The sequence below is a fragment of the Pleurodeles waltl genome, chromosome 3_1 (genome assembly GCF_031143425.1).
Source record: "Pleurodeles waltl isolate 20211129_DDA chromosome 3_1, aPleWal1.hap1.20221129, whole genome shotgun sequence".
NCBI lineage: Eukaryota > Metazoa > Chordata > Amphibia > Caudata > Salamandridae > Pleurodeles > Pleurodeles waltl.
The window spans coordinates 168058342-168081818 of record NC_090440.1 but is presented as its reverse complement, the minus strand read 5'-3'; the positions used below and the strand labels follow the sequence as shown (position 1 = coordinate 168081818).

General features: G+C 45.9%; 1 protein-coding gene across 7 annotated transcripts in view; it reads right to left on the bottom strand.

The window, feature by feature from the left end:
* Window positions 1–23477, bottom strand: part of SLTM (SAFB like transcription modulator) — a 183905-nt gene that overhangs the window by 81836 nt on the left and 78592 nt on the right. For all 7 annotated transcript variants that reach the window (XM_069222087.1, XM_069222082.1, XM_069222083.1 and 4 more), the window contains 3 exons: window positions 19837–20005; window positions 17683–17807; window positions 14898–15068 (listed from right to left, as the gene is read on the bottom strand). In XM_069222087.1, the coding sequence (XP_069078188.1) occupies window positions 14898–15068; window positions 17683–17807; window positions 19837–20005 (465 nt within the window). The remainder of the gene's footprint in view (window positions 1–14897; window positions 15069–17682; window positions 17808–19836; window positions 20006–23477) is intronic.

Sequence of the window (23477 nt, the reverse complement as noted above, 5' to 3'; positions counted from 1 at the left end):
CCCTGACAGATTCTTTGCAGTTCAAAGCGTTCTCAAGAATGGAATTAGTATGAGGATCTCCAGGGAGCCACTTGGTGTCATCGCCAGGCCCTGCAACCAAAGAAAGCCCCTGTTCTGCAATGTTCATGTGGAGGATGGCAGAGGTTCTTTATTTCCAGCTCCATATTCAGAATTAAAGACCAGTTTCTTAATTGGGGTGCTTCAGCCTTGAGAGATCAATTTTTATCCTTTAATTCCCTTTAATGAGGCACTTACAGAAATGTTTTTGGGGGATCTGGTCAAAACCCTATTCAGGCCCTCCAGTCAGGTTGCCAGGGACTTTCAGTATTTCCACAGGGTCCAGACAGTACAGTCACCAAATATGGTGTAAATATGTTCAGTGTTCAGGCTGCAATTGTGTTAAAAATGTGGGCAATCCAAGTCCAGATTTGGCATTCCACACTCACTAGGTTGGGGAGGCAGGATTACCCAGGCCACACCACTGAAGGACTGAGAAACTGGGCATGTTGGGGTTGCAGGCTGACAAATGTAAATGTAATGTAAATTACAATTAGCACTTGTATAGCGCACTACTCACCCGTTAGGGTCTCAAGGCGCTGTACTCATACCGCTATGGAACCCCTCCTGGCTTTTCCCTGTGAGGCACCCACTCCTGAGCACCCCCGGGGTGAAGCCAGGCATCCAAGCGCTGTTGGGGCCGTTGTGGAGATTAAGCAAGCTATTGCCCAGAGTTGAAGAGTGGGACCCATGAATTAGATTAGGCACCGAGGCAAGAATTATCTGGTCAAGGGGAATTGAGCCCAAGACCTGCTGAAGCGGGACTTGAACCCTGGTCTTGAGCCAGATCTCTGCTTCAGGGTCTGCCGCTCTAACCATTGAGCCACACTTCTCCACTAACAAATAAGATCTTATTGACATTTCTAGGGTGGTGGAACTCTGGATAGGTGGAAACTGATTGCTAATTCCCCTGTTCTGCTCCTCACTTATGGAGTCACTGGGAGGCTGATCTGGGAGACCTGAAAGATGTGGATTGGTCAGAGGTGGTTGCCTCCCCCCTAATCAGGTAGCGATTCAAGCACAATTTAGATCAGTGCAACTCAAAATATTACTGAGTGTACTTATCCTGTGACACCATGCTCAAGATGTGTAGGAGCCCTGATCCGGCAGGTCATTGACAGTGGGCGAGTGGTGTATTTTTCCACATTGTATGGGATTGGCCAGTGGTCCAGGCGTTTTGGGGATCAATAACGGTCAGTCGTGGGTACTTTGGGCCCTCCCCCAAGTGGTGTCTCCTCAATGAGTGGGAGGCTACAGATTTGGGGTGCATGGACCAGACATGGGTCACCCTAGGCATAGGCTGTTTGTACCCCTACAGTGTCTAAACAAAACCCTAGACATTGTAAGTGCAGGGTAGCCATAAGAGTATATGGTCTGGGAGTCTGTCAACCACGAACTCCACAGCACCATAATGGCTACACTGAAAACTGGGAAGTTTGGTATCAAACTTCTCAGCACAATAAATGCACACTGATGCCAGTGTACATTTTATTGTAAAATACACCACAGAGGGCACCTTAGAGGTGCCCCCTGAAACTTAACCGACTATCTGTGTAGGCTGACTAGTTTTAGCAGCCTGCCACAAACCGAGACATGTTGCTGGCCCCATGGGGAGAGTGCCTTTGTCACTCTGAGGCCAGTAACAAAGCCTGCCCTGGGTGGAGATGCTAACACCTCTCCCAGGCAGGAATTGTCACACCTGGCGGTGAGCCTCAAAGGCTCACCTCCTTTGTGCCAACCCAGCAGGACACTCCAGCTAGTGGAGTTGCCCGCCCCCTCCGGCCAGGCCCCACTTTTGGCGGCAAGGCCGGAGAAAATAATGAGAACAACAAGGAGGAGTCACTGGCCAGTCAGGACAGCCCCTAAGGTGTCCTGAGCTGAAGTGACTCTAACTTTTAGAAATCCTCCATCTTGCAGATGGAGGATTCCCCCAATAGGGTTAGGATTGTGACCCCCTCCCCTTGGGAGGAGGCACAAAGAGGGTGTACCCACCCTCAGGGCTAGTAGCCATTGGCTACTAACCCCCCAGACCTAAACACGCCCTTAAATTTAGTATTTAAGGGCTACCCTGAACCCTAGAAAATTAGATTCCTGCAACTACAAGAAGAAGGACTGCCTAGCTGAAAAACCCCTGCAGAGGAAGACCAGAAGACAACAACTGCCTTGGCTCCAGAAACTCACCGGCCTGTCTCCTGCCTTCCAAAGAACTCTGCTCCAGCGACGCCTTCCGAAGGGACCAGCGACCTCGACATCCTCTGAGGACTGCCCCTGCTTCGAAAAGACAAGAAACTCCCGAGGACAGCGGACCTGCTCCAAGAAAAGCTGCAACTTTGTTTCCAGCAGCTTTAAAGAACCCTGCAAGCTCCCCGCAAGAAGCGTGAGACTTGCAACACTGCACCCGGCGACCCCGACTCGGCTGGTGGAGATCCGACACCTCAGGAGGGACCCCAGGACTACTCTGATACTGTGAGTACCAAAACCTGTCCCCCCTGAGCCCCCACAGCGCCGCCTGCAGAGGGAATCCCGAGGCTTCCCCTGACCGCGACTCTTTGAATCTAAAGTCCCGACGCCTGGGAGAGACCCTGCACCCGCAGCCCCCAGGACCTGAAGGACCGGACTTTCACTGGAGGAGTGACCCCCAGGAGTCCCTCTCCCTTGCCCAAGTGGAGGTTTCCCCGAGGAACCCCCCCCTTGCCTGCCTGCAGCGCTGAAGAGATCCCTAGATCTCCCATTGACTTCCATTACAAACCCGACGCCTGTTTCTACACTGCACCCGGCCGCCCCCGCGCCGCTGAGGGTGAAATTTCTGTGTGGACTTGTGTCCCCCCCGGTGCCCTACAAAACCCCCCTGGTCTGCCCTCCGAAGACGCGGGTACTTACCTGCAAGCAGACCGGAACCGGGGCACCCCCTTCTCTCCATTCTAGCCTATGCGTTTTGGGCACCACTTTGAACTCTGCACCTGACCGGCCTTGAGCTGCTGGTGTGGTGACTTTGGGGTTGCTCTGAACCCCCAACGGTGGGCTACCTTGGACCAAGAACTGAACCCTGTAAGTGTCTTACTTACCTGGTAAAACTAATCAAAACTTACCTCCCCTAGGAACTGTGAAAATTGCACTAAGTGTCCACTTTTAAAACAGCTATTTGTCAATAACTTGAAAAGTATACATGCAATTTTGATGATTTGAAGTTCCTAAAGTACTTACCTGCAATACCTTTCGAATGAGCTATTACATGTAGAATTTGAACCTGTGGTTCTTAAAATAAACTAAGAAAAGATATTTTTCTATATAAAAACCTATTGGCTGGATTTGTCTCTGAGTGTGTGTACCTCATTTATTGTCTTGTGTATGTACAACAAATGCTTAACACTACTCCTTGGATAAGCCTACTGCTCGACCACACTACCACAAAATAGAGCATTAGTATTATCTATTTTTACCACTATTTTACCTCTAAGGGGAACCCTTGGACTCTGTGCATGCTATTCCTTACTTTGAAATAGCACATACAGAGCCAACTTCCTACATTGGTGGATCAGCGGTGGGGTACAAGACTTTGCATTTGCTGGACTACTCAGCCAATACCTGATCACACGACAAATTCCAAAATTGTCATTAGAGATTGATTTTTGCAATTTGAAAAGTTTTCTAAATTCTTAAAAGACCTGCTAGGGCCTTGTGTTAGATCCTGCTTAGCATTTCTTTTAGAGTTTAAAAGTTTGTAAAAGTTTGAATTAGATTCTAGAACCAGTTTTAGTTTCTTAAAAAGTATTCCAACTTTTAGAAGCATAATGTCTAGCACAGATGTGAATGTGGTGGAACTCGACACCACACCTTACCTCCATCTACAGATGAGAGAGCTAAGGTCACTCTGTAAACTAAAGAAAATAGCAATGGGCCCCAAACCTACCAAAGTACAGCTCCAGGAGCTTTTGGCAGAGTTTGAAAAGGCCAACCCCTCTGAGGATGGCAACTCAGAGGATGAAGATAGTGACTTGGAGGGAAATTCCCCCCCTCCAGTCCTACTTAGGGAGAGCAGGGCTTCTCAAGCCCTGACTCCACAAATAATAGTCAGAGATGCTGGTTCCCTCACAGGAGGGACCAACAACTCTGAAATCACTGAGGATAACTCCAGTGAAGAGGACATCCAGTTAGCCAGGATGGCCAAAAGATTGGCTTTGGAAAGACAGATCCTAGCCATAGAGAGGGAAAGACAAGAGATGGGCCTAGGACCCATCAATGGTGGCAGCAATATAAATAGGGTCAGAGATTCTCCTGACATGTTGAAAATCCCCAAAGGGATTGTAACTAAATATGAAGATGGTGATGACATCACCAAATGGTTCACAGCTTTTGAGAGGGCTTGTGTAACCAGAAAAGTGAACAAATCTCACTGGGGTGCTCTCCTTTGGGAAATGTTCACAGGAAAGTGTAGGGATAGACTCCTCACACTCTCTGGACAAGATGCAGAATCTTATGACCTCATGAAGGGTACCCTGATTGAGGGCTTTGGATTCTCCACTGAGGAGTACAGGATTAGGTTCAGGGGGGCTCAAAAATCCTCGAGCCAGACCTGGGTTGACTTTGTTGACTACTCAGTGAAAACACTAGATGGTTGGATTCAAGGCAGTGGTGTAAGTAATTATGATGGGCTGTACAATTTATTTGTGAAAGAACACCTGTTAAGTAATTGTTTCAATGATAAACTGCATCAGCATCTGGTAGACCTAGGACCAATTTCTCCCCAAGAATTGGGAAAGAAGGCGGACCATTGGGTCAAGACAAGGGTGTCCAAGACTTCAACAGGGGGTGACCAAAAGAAAGGGGTCACAAAGACTCCCCAGCAGAAGGGTGATGAGACAACCAAAACTAAAAATAGTAAAGAGTCTTCTACAGGCCCCCAAAAACCTGCACAGGAGGGTGGGCCCAGAGCCTCTTCACAAAACAATGGGTACAAGGGTAAAAACTTTGATCCCAAAAAGGCCTGGTGTCATAGCTGTAAACAGCATGGACACCAAACTGGAGACAAGGCCTGTCCCAAGAAAGGTTCCACTCCAAACTCCCATCCAGGTAACACTGGTATGGCTAGTCTCCAAGTGGGATCAACAGTGTGCCCAGAGCAGATCAGGGTCCACACTGAAGCTACTCTAGTTTCTGAGGGTGGGGTGGATTTAGCCACACTAGCTGTCTGGCCGCCTAACATGCAAAAATACAGACAGCAACTCTTAATTAATGGGACTAGAATAGAGGGCCTGAGGGATACAGGTGCCAGTGTCACCATGGTGACAGAGAAACTGGTTTCCCCTGGCCAATACCTGACTGGAAAAACTTACACAGTCACCAACGCTGACAATCAGAGAAAAGTACATCCCATGGCAATGGTTACTTTAGAATGGGGAGGGGTCAATGGCCTGAAACAGGTGGTGGTCTCCTCAAATATCCCAGTGGACTGTCTGCTTGGAAATGACCTGGAGTCCTCAGCATGGGCTGAGGTAGAACTAAAAACCCATGCAGCAATGCTGGGTATCCCTGAACTGGTGTGTGTGAAAACAAGAGCACAGTGCAAGGCACAGGGTGAAAAAGTAGAGCTGGAGTCTGGAAAAATGGCCCAGCCTACCAAGAGAACAGGAAAGTCAGTTGGGAAACCAACTGCAACACAGCCAAAGAAAGGGAACCTCTCTTCTCAGGAAGAAGTTCTGCCCTCTGAGGGAACTGAGCCTTTGGAGCTTGAACCTTATCAGGTTGAGCTCTTAGGCCCAGGGGGACCCTCAAGGGAAGAGCTGTGTAAGGGACAAGAAACCTGTCCCTCTCTTGAAGGCCTTAGGCAGCAAGCTGCTGAAGAGTCCAAAGGCAAGAAAAATGGAACACATAGGGTCTATTGGGAAGATGGGCTCCTGTACACTGAGGCCAGAGACCCCAAACCTGGTGCCACTAGGAGAGTGGTAGTGCCTCAGCTGTTCAGAGAGTTCATCCTAACATTGGCCCATGACATTCCCCTTGCTGGACATTTGGGACAAACCAAGACGTGGGAGAGGTTAGTCAACCACTTCTACTGGCCCAATATGTCCAACATGGTTAAGGAGTTTTGCCTCTCCTGCCCCACCTGTCAAGCCAGTGGTAAGACAGGTGGGCATCCAAAGGCCCCCCTCATTCCACTTCCAGTGGTGGGGGTGCCCTTTGAAAGAGTGGGTGTGGACATAGTTGGTCCACTGGAACCTCCCACAGCCTCAGGAAATATGTATATCCTGGTAGTAGTGGATCATGCTACCAGGTATCCTGAAGCTATTCCCCTTAGGTCGACTACTGCCCCTGCAGTAGCCAAGGCCCTCATTGGTATCTTTACCAGAGTGGGTTTCCCTAAGGAGGTGGTGTCTGACAGAGGTACCAACTTCATGTCAGCATACCTAAAGCACATGTGGAATGAGTGTGGAGTGACTTATAAATTCACTACACCATACCATCCACAAACTAATGGCTTGGTTGAGAGATTCAACAAGACATTAAAGGGCATGATCATGGGGCTCCCAGAAAAACTCAAAAGGAGATGGGATGTCCTCCTGCCATGTCTGCTTTTCGCTTACAGGGAGGTACCACAGAAGGGAGTAGGGTTCTCACCCTTTGAACTTCTGTTTGGTCATCCTGTAAGGGGACCACTTGCCCTGGTTAAAGAAGGCTGGGAGAGACCTCTCCATGAGCCTAAACAGGACATAGTGGACTATGTACTTGGCCTTCGCTCTAGAATGGCAGAGTACATGGAAAAGGCAACCAAAAACCTTGAGGCCAGCCAACAACTCCAGAAGTTTTGGTATGACCAAAAGGCTGCACTGGTTGAGTTCCAACCAGGGCAGAAAGTCTGGGTTCTGGAGCCTGTGGCTCCCAGGGCACTCCAGGACAAATGGAGTGGCCCTTACCCAGTGCTAGAGAGGAAGAGTCAGGTCACCTACCTGGTGGACCTGGGCACAAGCAGGAGCCCCAAGAGGGTGATCCATGTGAACCGCCTTAAGCTCTTCCATGACAGGGCTGATGTGAATCTGTTAATAGTAACAGATGAGGATCAGGAGGCAGAGAGTGAACCTCTCCCTGATCTTCTGTCATCAGACCCAAAAGATGGCACAGTAGATGGAGTGATCTACTCAGACACCCTCTCTGGCCAACAGCAGGCTGATTGTAGGAGAGTCCTACAACAGTTTCCTGAGCTTTTCTCCCTAACCCCTGGTCAGACACACCTGTGTACCCATGATGTGGACACAGGAGACAGCATGCCTGTCAAGAACAAAATCTTTAGACAGTCTGACCATGTTAAGGAAAGCATCAAGGTGGAAGTCCACAAGATGCTAGAATTGGGAGTAATTGAGCGCTCTGACAGCCCCTGGGCTAGCCCAGTGGTCTTAGTCCCCAAACCTCACACCACAGATGGAAAGAAAGAGATGAGGTTTTGTGTGGACTACAGAGGGCTCAATTCTGTCACCAAGACAGATGCTCATCCAATTCCAAGAGCTGATGAGCTCATTGATAAATTAGGTGCTGCCAAATTTCTAAGTACCTTTGACTTGACAGCAGGGTACTGGCAAATAAAAATGGCACCTGGAGCAAAAGAAAAGACAGCATTCTCCACACCTGATGGGCATTATCAGTTTACGGTTATGCCCTTTGGTTTAAAGAATGCCCCTGCCACCTTCCAAAGGTTGGTGAATCAAGTCCTTGCTGGCTTGGAGTCCTTTAGCACAGCTTATCTTGATGATATTGCTGTCTTTAGCTCCACCTGGCAGGATCACCTGGTCCACCTGAGGAAGGTTTTGAAGGCCCTGCAATCTGCAGGCCTCTCTATCAAGGCATCCAAATGCCAGATAGGGCAGGGAACTGTGGTTTACTTGGGACACCTTGTAGGTGGAGGCCAAGTTCAGCCACTCCAACCCAAGATCCAGACTATTCTGGACTGGGTAGCTCCAAAAACCCAGACTCAAGTCAGGGCATTCCTTGGCTTGACTGGGTATTACAGGAGGTTTGTGAAGGGATATGGATCCATTGTGACAGCCCTCACTGAACTCACCTCCAAGAAAATGCCCAAGAAAGTAAACTGGACTGTGGACTGCCAACAGGCCTTTGACACCCTGAAACAGGCAATGTGCTCAGCACCAGTTCTCAAAGCTCCAGATTATTCTAAGCAGTTCATTGTGCAGACTGATGCCTCTGAACATGGGATAGGGGCAGTTTTGTCCCAAACAAATGATGATGGCCTTGACCAGCCTGTTGCTTTCATTAGCAGGAGGTTACTCCCCAGGGAGCAGCGTTGGAGTGCCATTGAGAGGGAGGCCTTTGCTGTGGTTTGGTCCCTGAAGAAGCTGAGACCATACCTCTTTGGGACTCACTTCCTAGTTCAAACTGACCACAGACCTCTCAAATGGCTGATGCAAATGAAAGGTGAAAATCCTAAACTGTTGAGGTGGTCCATCTCCCTACAGGGAATGGACTTTATAGTGGAACACAGACCTGGGACTGCCCATGCCAATGCAGATGGCCTTTCCAGGTTCTTCCACTTAGAAAATGAAGACTCTCTTGGGAAAGGTTAGTCTCATCCTCTTTCGTTTGGGGGGGGGTTGTGTAAGGAAATGCCTCCTTGGCATGGTTGCCCCCTGACTTTTTGCCTTTGCTGATGCTATGTTTACAATTGAAAGTGTGCTGAGGCCTGCTAACCAGGCCCCAGCACCAGTGTTCTTTCCCTAACCTGTACTTTTGTATCCACAATTGGCAGACCCTGGCATCCAGATAAGTCCCTTGTAACTGGTACTTCTAGTACCAAGGGCCCTGATGCCAAGGAAGGTCTCTAAGGGATGCAGCATGTCTTATGCCACCCTGGAGACCTCTCACTCAGCACAGACACACTGCTTGCCAGCTTGTGTGTGCTAGTGAGGACAAAACGAGTAAGTCGACATGGCACTCCCCTCAGGGTGCCATGCCAGCCTCTCACTGCCTATGCAGTATAGGTAAGACACCCCTCTAGCAGGCCTTACAGCCCTAAGGCAGGGTGCACTATACCATAGGTGAGGGTACCAGTGCATGAGCATGGTACCCCTACAGTGTCTAAACAAAACCCTAGACATTGTAAGTGCAGGGTAGCCATAAGAGTATATGGTCTGGGAGTCTGTCAACCACGAACTCCACAGCACCATAATGGCTACACTGAAAACTGGGAAGTTTGGTATCAAACTTCTCAGCACAATAAATGCACACTGATGCCAGTGTACATTTTATTGTAAAATACACCACAGAGGGCACCTTAGAGGTGCCCCCTGAAACTTAACCGACTATCTGTGTAGGCTGACTAGTTTTAGCAGCCTGCCACAAACCGAGACATGTTGCTGGCCCCATGGGGAGAGTGCCTTTGTCACTCTGAGGCCAGTAACAAAGCCTGCCCTGGGTGGAGATGCTAACACCTCTCCCAGGCAGGAATTGTCACACCTGGCGGTGAGCCTCAAAGGCTCACCTCCTTTGTGCCAACCCAGCAGGACACTCCAGCTAGTGGAGTTGCCCGCCCCCTCCGGCCAGGCCCCACTTTTGGCGGCAAGGCCGGAGAAAATAATGAGAATAACAAGGAGGAGTCACTGGCCAGTCAGGACAGCCCCTAAGGTGTCCTGAGCTGAAGTGACTCTAACTTTTAGAAATCCTCCATCTTGCAGATGGAGGATTCCCCCAATAGGGTTAGGATTGTGACCCCCTCCCCTTGGGAGGAGGCACAAAGAGGGTGTACCCACCCTCAGGGCTAGTAGCCATTGGCTACTAACCCCCCAGACCTAAACACGCCCTTAAATTTAGTATTTAAGGGCTACCCTGAACCCTAGAAAATTAGATTCCTGCAACTACAAGAAGAAGGACTGCCTAGCTGAAAAACCCCTGCAGAGGAAGACCAGAAGACAACAACTGCCTTGGCTCCAGAAACTCACCGGCCTGTCTCCTGCCTTCCAAAGAACTCTGCTCCAGCGACGCCTTCCGAAGGGACCAGCGACCTCGACATCCTCTGAGGACTGCCCCTGCTTCGAAAAGACAAGAAACTCCCGAGGACAGCGGACCTGCTCCAAGAAAAGCTGCAACTTTGTTTCCAGCAGCTTTAAAGAACCCTGCAAGCTCCCCGCAAGAAGCGTGAGACTTGCAACACTGCACCCGGCGACCCCGACTCGGCTGGTGGAGATCCGACACCTCAGGAGGGACCCCAGGACTACTCTGATACTGTGAGTACCAAAACCTGTCCCCCCTGAGCCCCCACAGCGCCGCCTGCAGAGGGAATCCCGAGGCTTCCCCTGACCGCGACTCTTTGAATCTAAAGTCCCGACGCCTGGGAGAGACCCTGCACCCGCAGCCCCCAGGACCTGAAGGACCGGACTTTCACTGGAGGAGTGACCCCCAGGAGTCCCTCTCCCTTGCCCAAGTGGAGGTTTCCCCGAGGAACCCCCCCCTTGCCTGCCTGCAGCGCTGAAGAGATCCCTAGATCTCCCATTGACTTCCATTACAAACCCGACGCCTGTTTCTACACTGCACCCGGCCGCCCCCGCGCCGCTGAGGGTGAAATTTCTGTGTGGACTTGTGTCCCCCCCGGTGCCCTACAAAACCCCCCTGGTCTGCCCTCCGAAGACGCGGGTACTTACCTGCAAGCAGACCGGAACCGGGGCACCCCCTTCTCTCCATTCTAGCCTATGCGTTTTGGGCACCACTTTGAACTCTGCACCTGACCGGCCTTGAGCTGCTGGTGTGGTGACTTTGGGGTTGCTCTGAACCCCCAACGGTGGGCTACCTTGGACCAAGAACTGAACCCTGTAAGTGTCTTACTTACCTGGTAAAACTAATCAAAACTTACCTCCCCTAGGAACTGTGAAAATTGCACTAAGTGTCCACTTTTAAAACAGCTATTTGTCAATAACTTGAAAAGTATACATGCAATTTTGATGATTTGAAGTTCCTAAAGTACTTACCTGCAATACCTTTCGAATGAGCTATTACATGTAGAATTTGAACCTGTGGTTCTTAAAATAAACTAAGAAAAGATATTTTTCTATATAAAAACCTATTGGCTGGATTTGTCTCTGAGTGTGTGTACCTCATTTATTGTCTTGTGTATGTACAACAAATGCTTAACACTACTCCTTGGATAAGCCTACTGCTCGACCACACTACCACAAAATAGAGCATTAGTATTATCTATTTTTACCACTATTTTACCTCTAAGGGGAACCCTTGGACTCTGTGCATGCTATTCCTTACTTTGAAATAGCACATACAGAGCCAACTTCCTACAACTAACAAATAAGATCTTATTGACATTTCTAGGGTGGTGGAACTCTGGATAGGTGGAAACTGATTGCTAATTCCCCTGTTCTGCTCCTCACTTATGGAGTCACTGGGAGGCTGATCTGGGAGACCTGAAAGATGTGGATTGGTCAGAGGTGGTTGCCTCCCCCCTAATCAGGTAGCGATTCAAGCACAATTTAGATCAGTGCAACTCAAAATATTACTGAGTGTACTTATCCTGTGACACCATGCTCAAGATGTGTAGGAGCCCTGATCCGGCAGGTCATTGACAGTGGGCGAGTGGTGTATTTTTCCACATTGTATGGGATTGGCCAGTGGTCCAGGCGTTTTGGGGATCAATAACGGTCAGTCGTGGGTACTTTGGGCCCTCCCCCAAGTGGTGTCTCCTCAATGAGTGGGAGGCTACAGATTTGGGGTGCATGGACCAGACATGGGTCACCCTAGGCATAGGCTGTTTGTGGGTAGCAACGCCTGTACAGCTTCTTAGGGACTGGCAACGAGACGTGGACTGGTATGTTGGCGGAGAAAGTAGTGCATGTGAGCAGAGGATGTCCTGGCAATGGGGGAAGATCTGGAGCAAGTGGAATGTTAATAGGGGCAGTCCATGCACTGCCCGCACAATGATGTCCTCTGCTCAAGCACCTACAGTGTCCTTGCACATTATGTATGTTCAGAGGGAAGAGGGTGGGGATGCTGGAATCAGCTTTGCCTGGGACCGACTCACAATATGTATGTTGGATATATTTGCGCTACTAACTGGTAGCAGTTTTGGTATCTTGATATTCTTTCTTTTTACTATGTGCCCAATAAAGTTTTTAAATATTTGGGCAATCCCAACTGACATAGCATTGGGATGAAGTGTTTAGTGTGACACCCACCCCCCCACCACTAAACAGCTCCCCTTTTGACCACTCACCCTAAAACTTAAAGCAGCTAAACAAATTAGCGTTTGAGTTTTGAAAAGTATGAAGATTCGTCAAATGGCGCCAAAGTAATTAGCAAAACAAAACAGTGTAGGGGGAAAGTTGGTGCTAACTAACTACTGACTGGCTATTGCCAGTAGGATATACAATGTCACTTACCCAGTGTACATCTGTTCGTGGCATGTACTGCTACAGATTCACATGATGTGCATATATTGCCATCTAGTATTGGGCTCTGAGTGTTACAAGTTGTTTCTCTTCAAAGAAGCTTTTATTGAATCACAAGATCGAGTGACTCCTCTCGGTGATAATCGATGCCCATGCGCACTCCTTTGTTCAGATTGTTTTCGGGCAGGGGGACATAAGAGAATATCCTTGACCAGTTGAACCAGACAGCACTGTCCTTGGGCTGAGGATGTGGGTGCCTGGATGCAAAGTTTGGGCATTTTGCGTTTGCTTGTTGCAAAAAGGTACATGTCTGGTGTTCCATGTTGAAGTACCTGTGGGTGAATCTCCCACTTGTGTATTTGTTGCTCTGCCTGCTTAGTAGGTCTGCTAACTGGTGGTGTAGCCCTGGGATTGATTCTGAGGAGGGCCCAAAGATCTTTGTATTTCAACACCATTTAGAGTCTTCTTGCTCTCACATCGCGCAGTGTCTTTTTTTTTTTTTCGACCAACAGGCTTCACAATCTTCCTCTGGATGTTCAGGAGAAAGACAAAGATTACATACCACGTGCTGGCCAGTGTAAAGGAATTTTGCGTGGAATCGGAATGGAGTCCGAGCCATCAGGCTATGGTGTGGTAGGCCTGAACAGGCACAAGAGGGGCGCAAGCACCCAAAAGGGCGTTTTCTTGATCCAGACGGTACAATACGATTGCTGATTTAACGTGTTCGAAACAATACAGACAGTAGAATAAATTGAATATAAAGTTTCCGAATCGGAAAGATGAGGAAATGCGTCCAAGCCCGATGGCGGAAAGAAAACAAAGGAGTCGAAGCCCATGCACACTATCACTGGGAGGAGTCATCATTCGATCCTGGGACTCAGACTTCTGCGAAGAAAAACAACTTCTAACACTCAGAGCCCAACACTAGATGGCAGGATATGCACAGCATGTGTATCTGCAGCTACACATGCCAACAAGGTACTTGAGGGTTATGAAGCTGTGGCATCCGTGCAATACATAGGTGCATCAACAAATACCTTGCATGCTATTCTTTCCACATAAATTAGAGAATAAAACAAAATGGTCATTTGACCTTCCCTTTGCTCTTTCTATTTACATTCCTTAAAAAAAATAAAAATAAAAATCAAAGTCTGTTAAACATGTCCTATCACCAGTGAATCAAACAGTATTATATACTAGCTCTGAAGTTCAAGGAATTAATAAAATATTGTTCCAGTCAGGGGAGGAAGATAAAGGATTATACCAGTCAGTTATTAACACTGACCTTAAGACAGTCCATTAATTTGTCTGGCTATTTCAAGTAACAGGGGAGCTGGGTCTCTTAAGTTTTCGTTCGAGGGCCACAGTGTCTTGCATTAGTTATTTTTTTGTAGCGCCTCTTAAAGCACAATTAAGGTCTCATTCGCATCAGAGTAATTTCTATATTGAGCTAAACCATACATGTTTTGATTTCCACTAATGAAATTAATTTTCAATTGACCCCATTCATTACCCTCTCTACCTAGTTGGGCTTAAAAAATATTCTGTGTGGAGATGACAGTCTAATAAAAAATGTTTGAGATGCCTCTTTTTCCTCACAGTTGCTCAGCTACTGTTGAGTGAAATGTGCTGAAGATTCATCTGGCTTATCTGCAAAGCATCGAGGCTGCCTAGTTTGGTTAGAGGTGGAGCTGGCATCAGTATTACAGCCATTCACTGGTACGTGAATCTGGGCACCATGGCGATGGTCACTACCTGTTAGTATTCTAGAATTGTTAGAATGTGGATATACATAATTTGCAAATAAAAGCAAACGTTTCCCCCCCCTCACCCCCTCCACCCCAAAAATACAAAACTGCATGGTGGAGCCCTATTAGGGTGGCATTAGGCTAGAAAAGACTAATAAAAAGATGAGTCACTTTATACAACTCCTGGTGTCTATAGAGCCTTATGGGCGATTCATAGCAAAGACTCAGCTCACAAACTTTACCTAAGTAAGGGGCACAGCTTGAGATCATCCCTTCCTTTATAAAGTCTTGCACTGACAGTATATGATTCTTGGTAGGGTCTCTACGCTCTGGAACTACCTACCAGACAAATAAGGAACCTTCACAAACACCAGAGTTCCACACAGTTGTAAGGTCCTGGTTGGTACCAAACATGTCAGACATTATGGATATGGTACACATCTACAATCGCAACCTTTTCTCACTTGACGTTATTATGCAACCCCCCCATACGTCCAAACACTACGTTTGCAGGGACACATGAAACAATTCCTGACTCATGCATGACCATGCCCATAAATGCCAAAATATCAATCTTAGTCATTAAAAAAAAAAAAATAGTCTTACTCCATCACCGAGACGGCAATTCAGGGACACAGAAATTATGACACTATATTGATACTACCGTACAACTGAAATGAGAGAATAAACATGTATTCACCTTTCAAAAGAGGCTGGCACAGAGGATGCATCTGGATATCTGCCCCTCTCTCCTCTGTGATCAAAGTCACTAAATCTATTTTGCTGACTGCTGAAGTCAGAGCTGCGGCTGAAGCGGGAATCTGTATCAAGGGCTACTTTCTTGTTTTCACTCCAGAATGGATCCTCACGCCTTTAAAAATAACATAATGAGACGTTTAGAAGCTGAAATGTCAACAAATAGGGCAGGTAGGATTTATTTTAACAATGGTTTTGCAGACTGCCTTCTACAATAAAGTTCATAACTATCGTTCTGCAACACTGGCATCTTTCATACATTCACATATTTGAAATAACCAAGCATGCTGGGAATCCTCGATAGTAAACAGTGAAAGGCAGCATCCTAGTCTATCCTTCTAATTATCAACCAATATCCAATGGCACACATTCCTAAAAAAGAAAGTTCCAGTTAAAGCACTTAGGAAGCTGTGATTGTTATATTGTTTGCAAAGAACATGTTACCATCTCTTCTCTGCTGTGAATGCTGCCATAAATACAGTTCACCACTCTTACTACAGAGACTCGTGCACGCTACCTTATTCGCCACTGAAGATATTAGGTCTTGATGTTCCTCTTTCCAGCCAGTGTCCCATAATGTTCCATCACCCCCACTGCCCAGAGAGCTTATTTGGAACGAATTTTCTCACATTTTCAGCTGTTATTACACCAATAGAAAGATATATCTAAATTTTGATAATAGACTACACCAGTAGACAAATTTCTGCAAGCAGTGGGCCAACCTCAAGGTAAACGCTTTGAAACAAAAAGGTTTCTCACCTTTATGAGTAGTACTGGATCTTGAAGATTTTTCAGAATTCACATGCCATGCCCTATTCTGGCAGAGTGGCTGGGTCCTGAATACTTCCTAGTCTATTTTTTTATGTGGGCATAGTCTGGTATTTGGTGTAAAGTCTGTCAAATTGTGCCCTGCGTGGTCTCCATCTTCAGATTTTTTCCACCATTGGGTCTGAAATCGACAGATGAACCTCTGCAGACTGAAGACTTTCAAGGTAAGTAGAAAGGTTGTCAAATAAAAACTAAAGGGAAGGATAGTAAAGACAGGAGAAAATTGAAACCCACCAGAGAAGTAACCAAAGGTCACCAGAAAAGTGCGTGGACTGCGTAAAGCATCGACCAAACAGTTGGAGAAAGCACTGAAGGGATGGGAGGAATCTAAGATATGCTGCAGCCCTTAGAGACCTTCCCTGGCATCAGGGCCCTTGGTACTAGGGGTACCAGTTACAAGGGACTTACCTGGATGCCAGGGTGTGCCAATTGTGAATACAAAAGTACAGGTTAGGGAAAGAACACTGGTGCTGGGGCCTGGTTAGCAGGCCTCAGCACACTTTCAATTCAAAACATAGCATCAGCAAAGGCAAAAAGTCAGGGGGTAACCATGCCAAGGAGGCATTTCCTTACAGACATGGAAGATTTTGGTGCAGAGACTGGTGTTTTGAGCTGGTACGGAGGCGGAAGGATTATGTTTTGGCTTTGCTGCAGAGCCTGAAGGAAGGGGATTCAATAAGAGTTTTTCTATGCCTGCAGTGGCAGCTTGATAGCCTTTGCTTCTGTATTGTGGGCTTCCTCGCTGTTGGTTGACCCACAGGAATGTCCTGCATCTCAAGCAGGATGTCAGCATCTGAGCTCAAATCTTGACTGGAGAATGCCTCCTCCTCAGCAGCTGAAGCCTCCTGGAGTTCCTGCTCTTGTCTGACATGGTGTGTTGGATACAAAGGATGTCTGCCGTCTCCTCAAAACTTTGCTGCTGCATCTCAGTGACAAGCTCTCCAATCGCAGAGTCTTTTTGCCTACTGGAAAGACCGGCAAGCTTCACAGTGTTCTCGATGCTGCAGCGATAGTCAAAGGTTGCAAACCTCATGGAGATCGGTCCTCAGAAATTTCGAGTGACACTTCGGACAGAAACAGAAGGGTGTCTGGAGAAAAAAAAAAAAACTGGTGGCCCAACTGGCACAGTCTCGTGGGCTGTGACCAAGACAAGTCAATTAAAATAGTTTTCTTCAGGCCCGGAACGCAAGGTTAAAGTACTGCGTTCAATAACAATACCAAGAGATTGGAGGTTTCCTGATTAGAAAAAAAGCCCTAATATGGGCTCAAACCGGAGAACACTGAAAACACAATCGGACAAGACAGCTGAAGAAAATCTAATGATGGGTCGATGCCCTGCGCATTACCAGCAAAAGGAGTCACTATACCTTGTGACTCGAAAGACTTTTCGAACAGAAACAACTTGAAACCTTCTGGATCCAACATTAGATGGCAGGAGTATGCAGAGCATGTGTATCTACAGCCACACATGCCAAACATTGTTACCTAGAGCACATCACAACTACATTAAGCCTTTCTAATCTCAAAGCTAACAGACCATTTGTCCTCCATCATCATGTATGGTAACAGGCACCATTTTACAACTCAAGTCAAGGTAGAGATGATTTTCAGCCAAACTTCAGATAAGGTTTAAGCATGAATAAATTAAAAATCCAGGGCTGCGAATGACAACTGTGTAATGCTGCAAGTTTGTCTTTGAAATTGTCATTCAGAGTTAAAACCCCACCCACCCCCAAATTGCAAAGTAAACACCTCAGCCAGTCTGAGTAATAGTATACTCCACTGAAAACAGCCTAAATCCAATCTGAATCTTAAAAATGTTTAATAGGTAGGCAAGCATCTGCACTGTCAAGCCAGACCTAAAACCGAATACCAAAACGATAAAAATATGCGAGACATACCTGTGATCTACATCACGAGGACGTTTTAAAGAATTTCTCTTTGCCTGCTCAAAACGGAGCTGTTCTTGCTGACGGCGAAGTTCTGCACGTTCACGAGCTATACGCTCTGCTTCTTTGCGTCGTTCCTTCAGGAAATTAACAGTTATCAGATTCTTCAAAGCCGAAACATATCTTTTTAATGCTTTGGTATTTATAACAAAACAGGCCTCTTTCCTGGTGATAACTGCAACAGTGAATACACTTAACAAAATGCTGGGCAAAATGAATTAAACTCCAGCTTCTATAGTTGGATAGCACTACACATTTCAAAAACTCACGTATGTCCAGTTGGTGCCAATTGATAACATTAACTCAAACATGCAAACAGTGAGGTCAACAGCCTCAGTAAACCATGCAATTGTAATTATCTATCGTGGTGCACCAGTTGCCAAGCTCAAGTCACCACTCCATACACAGGTGGCTAGACAATTTAGATTAGGTACATTCCTTCATTCTCTGTACCAGAACAATACAGGTCATGCAGTCTTAATGTGTATGAGCAGAATAACTTCTTAAAACCTGCTTCACAACCTCTCAGCCATTTTCACCTTTGGTTTCTCTAAATCCTAGTCTGATTAGACCAAGCAGCCGGAGAATAGTAATCCTGCAAACCACAATGAATTTATGTTAAGTGTCTGCAGCATAGTCGTTGTCCGTTGTAGTCACCATCTCCATCTTACTTACGTACCTCTACATTCTGTGCAAACTTCTTAAGGCAAAGCTGTTCAAGATCTAACCTCATTGCAGTCTTACCTGTTCTGTTTGTACGATGTTGCAGTCTAACCGCTTTATTTCGTTTTTAGGTTAGGTTGCAGAATTGTGTGTGCTGCACACTCCTTTAGTATTGGGGACTTCAAGTCCTAAGCACCAAGGAGTGTTGAAATGTAACTCTTGCCAAGTGTGTGGCATTGCAATATAAAGGTGCCTGACCAGTTGACAAGGCATGCTATTCTGGGGAGACCTTTCCTGCAGCTGACAGCCAAATAGTTGTGCTTTTTTGTGCATTCCCACAAGAGAATAAGGACAGCAATGAGCCCAAGGCGGAGACCGGACAGGACTCAGAAGTAAGAGCGAGTATGCTCTACTTTTGACTTTGTGGTCCCAGAGACATGGGACAGGCAAGTGCAGTCACTATTGTATTATTTTGGTTTCAATTCCCTGTGCTGATGACGGGGGATAGACTTTAGTTGGTTAACATGTTTGGCTGCATAATCACAAGAACATGGAGTTCAGAGTTCTTAACCTTCAGAGAATTGAACGGCTAAAGCCGGACTCAACTATCATTGTAGAAAGGCTCCTAAGTGACAATTTTTAAGATACTGAGGAAGACTACTTCCAGGCTATTCTACTCAGATTTACAGACTTTGTGATATGTAATCACATACAATAGTGTAATAATCCTCTGTTACAAACTATGCCCATTTATGAAAGGACTTTAAATTGAAGTAATATTTTCCAGGAGGTATAACGTCTAATCATGCTTTCTTCAAAAAGCAGAGCGAGAGGGGAAAAAGCATAAAAAGCAGTTAACCAGTGGAAAAGAGGAAGGTATAAGGACATACTTTCCTGGTAGATCATGGGGGCAAGCAATTTTTTTTAATTTTTTTTTAATTACCTGTCAAAATCCTTTCTTACACCAAAAAAAATAAAATAAAAACGGAAGTACTAACTGGGCATTCCATTTACTATAGAATATGTTTACTGCATTCAAGGACTCATCCTCTCCCACTACTGAAATAAGGTTGAACTACTCAAAGCGGTCTTTAGTGAGTCAAGTGCTAAAAAAACCTCAACCAATTGAAATGCATTTGTACGAAGGCCCTAGGACATTAGCGGTTAACTACAGTAGCCCAACCACTTGTATCTATTTAACATTGTGAGGACCAATCCCATTAGAGGGTACGTGTTCCTAATCCCTTTAAATGTAAAAAATATCTAGCACATTGGTGATATCTGCGACTTGGCTAATTATATTTACTGTTCAAAACTAAAACAAAGCGTGGAAAACTGCTTTTATACGCATACTGTCTTCATAAAAAAAATTTACAAAATTTGTTGAGATTGGTTTCTCTGAACCCATAAATGGTACAATGAAATTAAATAGGAAATTCATACCTGTTCAATACGAATACGTTCACGCTCTAAGCGCTCTCGTTCCATTCGTTCCCGCTCCAATTTCTGTCTTTCTATCTCTAGCCTTTCTCTCTCTCTCTGCAAGTGAGCATGGATTTCTTGCTCTCGCATTATTCGCTCACGTCGCTCTCGCTCAGCCATCTCTCTACGCCTGTTAAAATAAATATTCAGACGAAACAAATTAATACAACAAAGCTCCTATGATGAAGAAACTTCAAATTACAACACAAATGTGATTTTAGTCTGTTAGCGCTAAGCAGAAGACACCTAATTACACGGTTAGGGAGCAGCAGTCAGCTTGAAATAAAATGTAGCAAAAGGGATAAGAAAATGAGTTACTTACCTGTAACTGCAGTTTTCCAGCATTGGTATCTTTCATAGATTCACATGCTTGAATCCTACCCAGTCGAAGTGGGAGTCCCACGGTATCATAGAAAGCAGTATGCAACAACCATATCTGCTACTATGACAGTAGGTCTTAAATTCACTAGCCTATACATTTTGAGACTGTAAGGGGAAGAGGGTGGGTCGCATGTGAATCTATGAAAGATATCAATACTGGATAACTGCAGTTGCAGGTAAGTAACTTATTTTTTTATCCTGTATTGGATAGTTCAGATTCACATGCTTGAATCAGACAAAACAGTATTTAATTAGATAGTAATATTTGCAGCATGTATTAGAAATACATCCTCTATTACAACAGAGGCTCACCTTACTGGAACAAATGACGCATGACTGCTTGTCCCACAGCTGCATAGTTTCTATGTGAGGAGTGGAGGCAGTAATGCCCTCCTGCCAGATGTGGTCTATGACAGGTACTGACCTGACAGATTACAGTGCCTGATCCTTGAAATCATAAGAAGCAATCAGAGCGCTTTCACTGTGATGGGTAGGTGAAATCTTTCTGCTGCCTTTTTCATAAATGTTGGTGGGAGAACTGATGTGCCCCCTCATCTCCGTGACAATCGTTGACGAGATGGGAACCTGAATTACAGCAGTCGTCACCACTGTAGATAGTCTTGCCGACGATATAGTAGTGACCATGGTCGATGTTGCCGTTGAGTGATTTAATCTATGGGGTTTTGAAAGGAGATTTTGTTCCTGTGTCGTTGACTTATCTGGTAGTCAGTTTCTTTCTCTGGCTTACATGAATTTGCAGGAGCAGATGAAGTTTCTTCTGTAGAGGAGTGCTTGTTTCACTTTTTTCTTAAATTCCCTCGTCTGGTGAGGAGTTGAGGGATTTTCTACTCTCCTGAGAAGTGCCTCGAGAGATCTGGCTACATTGTGACTTAAGTGAAAAGTCACAATCTTCCTCTGCCAGTGTGCCTTCTCCATCTAAGTTTTTGTTGGAAAAGCGTGACTGATTTTGAATTCTTTTGCCTTATGGGTAGGATAAAGCAAGTTTGAGGTCTTCAACTCCTGAACTCCACAGCTGGTCTTGTACTTTCCCCTTGAACCCAGCTCTTCATCCACAAAGGGGTGGGCAGTGGCTCCTGCACCCACTCCATAATGGAATGGACTGTCCCCTTTTTCAGGTCCTTTCTTTCAGAATTCAGTTTTGGTTTCTTCTAGTCTGGTCCTGTTCTTGCACAATTCATTTTCCAAGTCCTCTTGTTAGTCCTTGGGAAAATGAGCTACTTACTGTAGGAAGTTGGCTCTGTATGCACTATTTCAAAGTAAGGAATAGTATGCACAGAGTCCAAGGGTTCCCCTTAGAGGTAAGATAGTGGCAAAAAGAGAATACTAATGCTCTATTTTGTGGTAGTGTGGTCGAGCAGTAGGCTTATCCAAGGAGTAGTGTTAAGCATTTGTTGTACACACACAGGCAATAAATGAGGAACACACACTCCGAGACAATTCCAGGCCAATAGGTTTTTGTATAGAAAATGAAAATGTCACTTACCCAGTGTACATCTGTTCGTGGCATCAGTCGCAGTAGATTCGCATGTTTTGCAATAGCTCGCCATCTGGTGTTGGGCCGGAGTGTTACAAGTTGTTTTTCTTCGAAGAAGTCTTTCGAGTCACGGGACCGAGTGACTCCTCCTTTTGTCTCCATTGCGCATGGGCGTCGACTCCATCTTCGATTGTTTTTCCACGCAGAGGGTGAGGTAGGAGTTGAATTGTAGTAATAGTGCCCATGCAATGGAGTGACTAAGTATGCACCTATTTAAGGTTGAGATGATACATATATAAATAGTTGAAGGTAACTTCCAAACTGCTACAGGCTCCCGGGGAGGCGGTGGGCACATGCGAATCTACTGCGACTGATGCCACGAACAGATGTACACTGGGTAAGTGACATTTTCAGTTCGATGGCATCTGTCGCTGTAGATACGCATGTTTTGCATAGACTAGTAAGCAGTTATCTGCCCAAAAGCGGTGGATCAGCCTGTAGGAGTGGAAGTAGTCTGAAATAATGTTCTTAATACGGCTTGACCTACTGTGGCTTGTTGTGCGGATAACACGTCTACACAGTAGTGCTTGGTGAATGTGTGAGGCGTAGACCATGTGGCTGCCTTACATATTTCTTGCATTGGGATGTTTCCTAGAAAGGCCATGGTAGCACCTTTCTTTCTGGTTGAGTGTGCCCTTGGTGTAATGGGCAGCTGTCGTTTAGCTTTAAGGTAGCAGATTTGGATGCATTTAACTATCCATCTGGCTATACCTTGTTTTGATATTGGGTTTCCTGCATGAGGTTTTTGAAATGCAATAAATAGTTGTTTAGTCTTTGATGTTTTTTGTTCTGTCAATGTAATACATCAATGCTCTTTTGACATCTAATGTATGCAGTGCCCTTTCAGCTACGGTATCTGGCTGTGGAAAGAACACTGGAAGTTCCACTGTTTGATTTAGATGGAACGGTGAAATAACCTTTGGCAAAAATTTAGGATTGGTCCTTAGGACGACCTTATTCTTGTGTAGTTGTATAAAAGGTTCCTGTATTGTAAACGCCTGAATCTCGCTTACTCTTCTTAGGGAAGTAATGGCGATGAGAAATGCCACCTTCCAGGTTAGGAACTGTATTTCGCAGGAGTGCATGGGTTCAAAAGGTGGACCCATAAGTCTAGTTAGGACAACATTTAGGTTCCATGAAGGAACAGGTGGTGTTCTTGGTGGTATAATTCTCCTAAGGCCCTCCATGAATGCTTTAATGACTGGTATCTTATATAGGGAAGTTGAATAGGTAGTCTGCAGGTATGCAGATATTGCTGCAAGGTGTATTTTAATGGAAGAGAAAGCCAGGTTAGATTTTTGTAAGTGAAGCAAGTAACCCACTACATGTTCTGGAGTTGTGTGTAATGGTTGTATTTGATTAATATGGCAGTAGCAAACAAACCTCTTCCATTTACTTGCATAGCAGTGCCTGGTGGATGGCCTTCTGGCTTGTTTTATGACTTCCATACATTCTTGGGTAAGTTGTAAGTGCCCGAATTCTAGGATTTCAGGAGCCAGATTGCTAGATTCAGCGATGCTGGATCTGGGTGTCTGATCTTTTGGTTGTGCTGTGTCAACAGATCTGGCCTGTTGGGCAATTTGATGCAGGGTACTACTGATAGGTCTAGCAGCATTGTGTACCAGGGTTGCCTTGCCCAAGTTGGTGCTATTAATATGAGTTTGAG